The 1,908-nt window shown below is 56.9% G+C and overlaps 1 protein-coding gene across 1 annotated transcript in view; it reads right to left on the bottom strand.

Moving 5' to 3' along the window:
• Positions 1–594, bottom strand: part of Olig1 (oligodendrocyte transcription factor 1) — an 8,858-nt gene extending 8,264 nt beyond the window's left edge. The window contains exon 1 of the mRNA XM_005375675.2: positions 2–594. Coding sequence (XP_005375732.1) covers positions 2–579 — 578 coding nt within the window. The 5' untranslated portion in view covers positions 580–594. The remainder of the gene's footprint in view (position 1) is intronic.
• Between the last annotated feature and the right edge of the window lie 1,314 nt (positions 595–1,908).

Below are 1,908 nucleotides of genomic sequence, written 5' to 3'. Positions count from 1 at the left end.
GGGCAGGCCGGCCAGCAGCAGGCGCGGAGCGGCGGGCCCTGCGCCCTCGCCCAGCGCCCGGCGCAGCTCCTGCAGCGAGCTGCCCAACAGCAGGATGTAGTTTCGGGCAAGCAGCAGCGTGGCGATCTTGGAGAGCTTGCGGCCCGGCGCGCCCTGGCAGTGCGCCGCCGAGTAGGGCAGGATGACCTCGCGCAGCGCGTCCATGGCCAGGTTCAGGTCCTGCATGCGCTTCCGCTCGCGGCTGTTGATCTTGCGCCGCAGTTGCTGCTGCTGCTCCTCCTTGGCGTCTGTCCGGGCGCTCGCGTGCGCGCCGGACCCAGGGCCGGTGCCGGGAGGCTCGGCGGGAGCCTCGGGCTTCTCGCGCGCAGCCTTGGGAAGGAGGAGGGGCGCCGTGGTGCAGGAGAAAGAGGAAGTGGAGGAGGAGGAGGAGGAGGAAGAGGAGGAGGAGGAGGAAGGCGGCTGCCGGTAGCCCACCAGCTCGTACAGGGAGGCCCCGAGCTGCACTTCTCCGGGCCGCTGTGGCCGCAGCATGGTCACCGGGGCCGCGTTCACGCGCGCCTGGGAAACCGCATAGTACATCTGGGAGGCGTTGGGGGCAGCCTTGAGCGCCCTTCAGGAACGCCCCCGGGTGGGCCCGTTGGCAGGGCGCCCCTCCCCGCGGACCTGCGCGCGGGATGCGGACGGCGGGGCAGCTGCCCGCGCCCGACCCCTTTAAACCCGGCTTGGGAACCTGAGGGGACCGCGGTTGGCGGGCTGCAGCCAATCGAGGCCCGAGGCCCGCCGCAGGCGTGTGTTCATTGGCCGCCGGGGCTCGGCCGGCGCGGAGGTGCGGCTGGCAGCGCGTGAAGAGGTTATTGTGAGCGCGGGTGTCCCGGGACAGACCTCCAGGGAGCGGAAAGCTGGGTGCTTTTGCGGTGCCGCGACAGGGCCGTTCAAGAATGACTGGCTCCATAGATCAAATTAAAACACATTTCCCTCCCTCTAGCTGCTCCTCTCTGTGTTCACTAATTTTTTTTTTTGTACATCCACGTCGTTTTAAAAATCATGGTCAGATATTCATAACATAAAATTTACCATCTTAGTCATCGCTAAGAGGACAGCCCCGTAGTGGTGGCTACGGTACGTTCAGATTACTGTGCATACAGTTTCCAGAACTCTTCACTTTCAGAATAGAAACTCTACAGCCATTAAGCAATTCCACACTCCTCTGCCCCAACTCCTGGCAACCACTATTCTGTGTTCTGCGGGCATGAATTTGTTCTGCTCCGGGCGCCCCATATGAGTAGAATCATGCACTGCTTGTCCTTTGGTCACTGGCTTATTTCCCTTGGCAGAATGTCTGTAACTTTCTTCCATGTGGTAGCCTGCATCCAAATTTCCCTTCTTTTTAAGGTTGAGTAGATTCCTCTTATTGTGTATCCTTTTGCTAGCCATTCACCCATGGATGCACACTTTGGTACCTTCCACCTTTTGCTCATTTTGAACATGTTAGTATACATTTGGGTATTGCATGGTTTTGATTTTGAATACATGATTTTCTGCCAGGTTCAGAGAGGTCAGTTTCTTTCCGTAGCTTTAGGGTGGGTACTCACCACCATTTCCACCTCCCTATTCCTTTTATTAAAGGTCTTTTAAGACTCAGGAGCACTTAGGGTTTGATTTCTTTCCCCCAAAAAAAGGGATGTGTGCTCATTTTATCAGTGACTTGACTATTGCTTAAGCAAAACTCACTCAGAAATTGGCCGCTTATCAGAAACCAAACACTCATGCTAAGGGTGGGACAGAGTCTTTCTTTCTCTTCCCCAAATAAAATAGCTAGCATGACTTGATGGCTGTAGAAGTTATCTTCTCCTGTGCAGGCTACTGCAGCTCATCATCAGGCTACTGCAGCTCATCATCAGAGCTAGC

Source organism: Chinchilla lanigera, unplaced genomic scaffold (genome assembly GCF_000276665.1).
Source record: "Chinchilla lanigera isolate Chin_1 unplaced genomic scaffold, ChiLan1.0 scaffold00006, whole genome shotgun sequence".
NCBI classification, from domain to species: Eukaryota; Metazoa; Chordata; class Mammalia; order Rodentia; family Chinchillidae; genus Chinchilla; species Chinchilla lanigera.
Note: the sequence above shows the minus strand (reverse complement) of the source record. Positions and strands in the feature narration are given on the sequence as shown.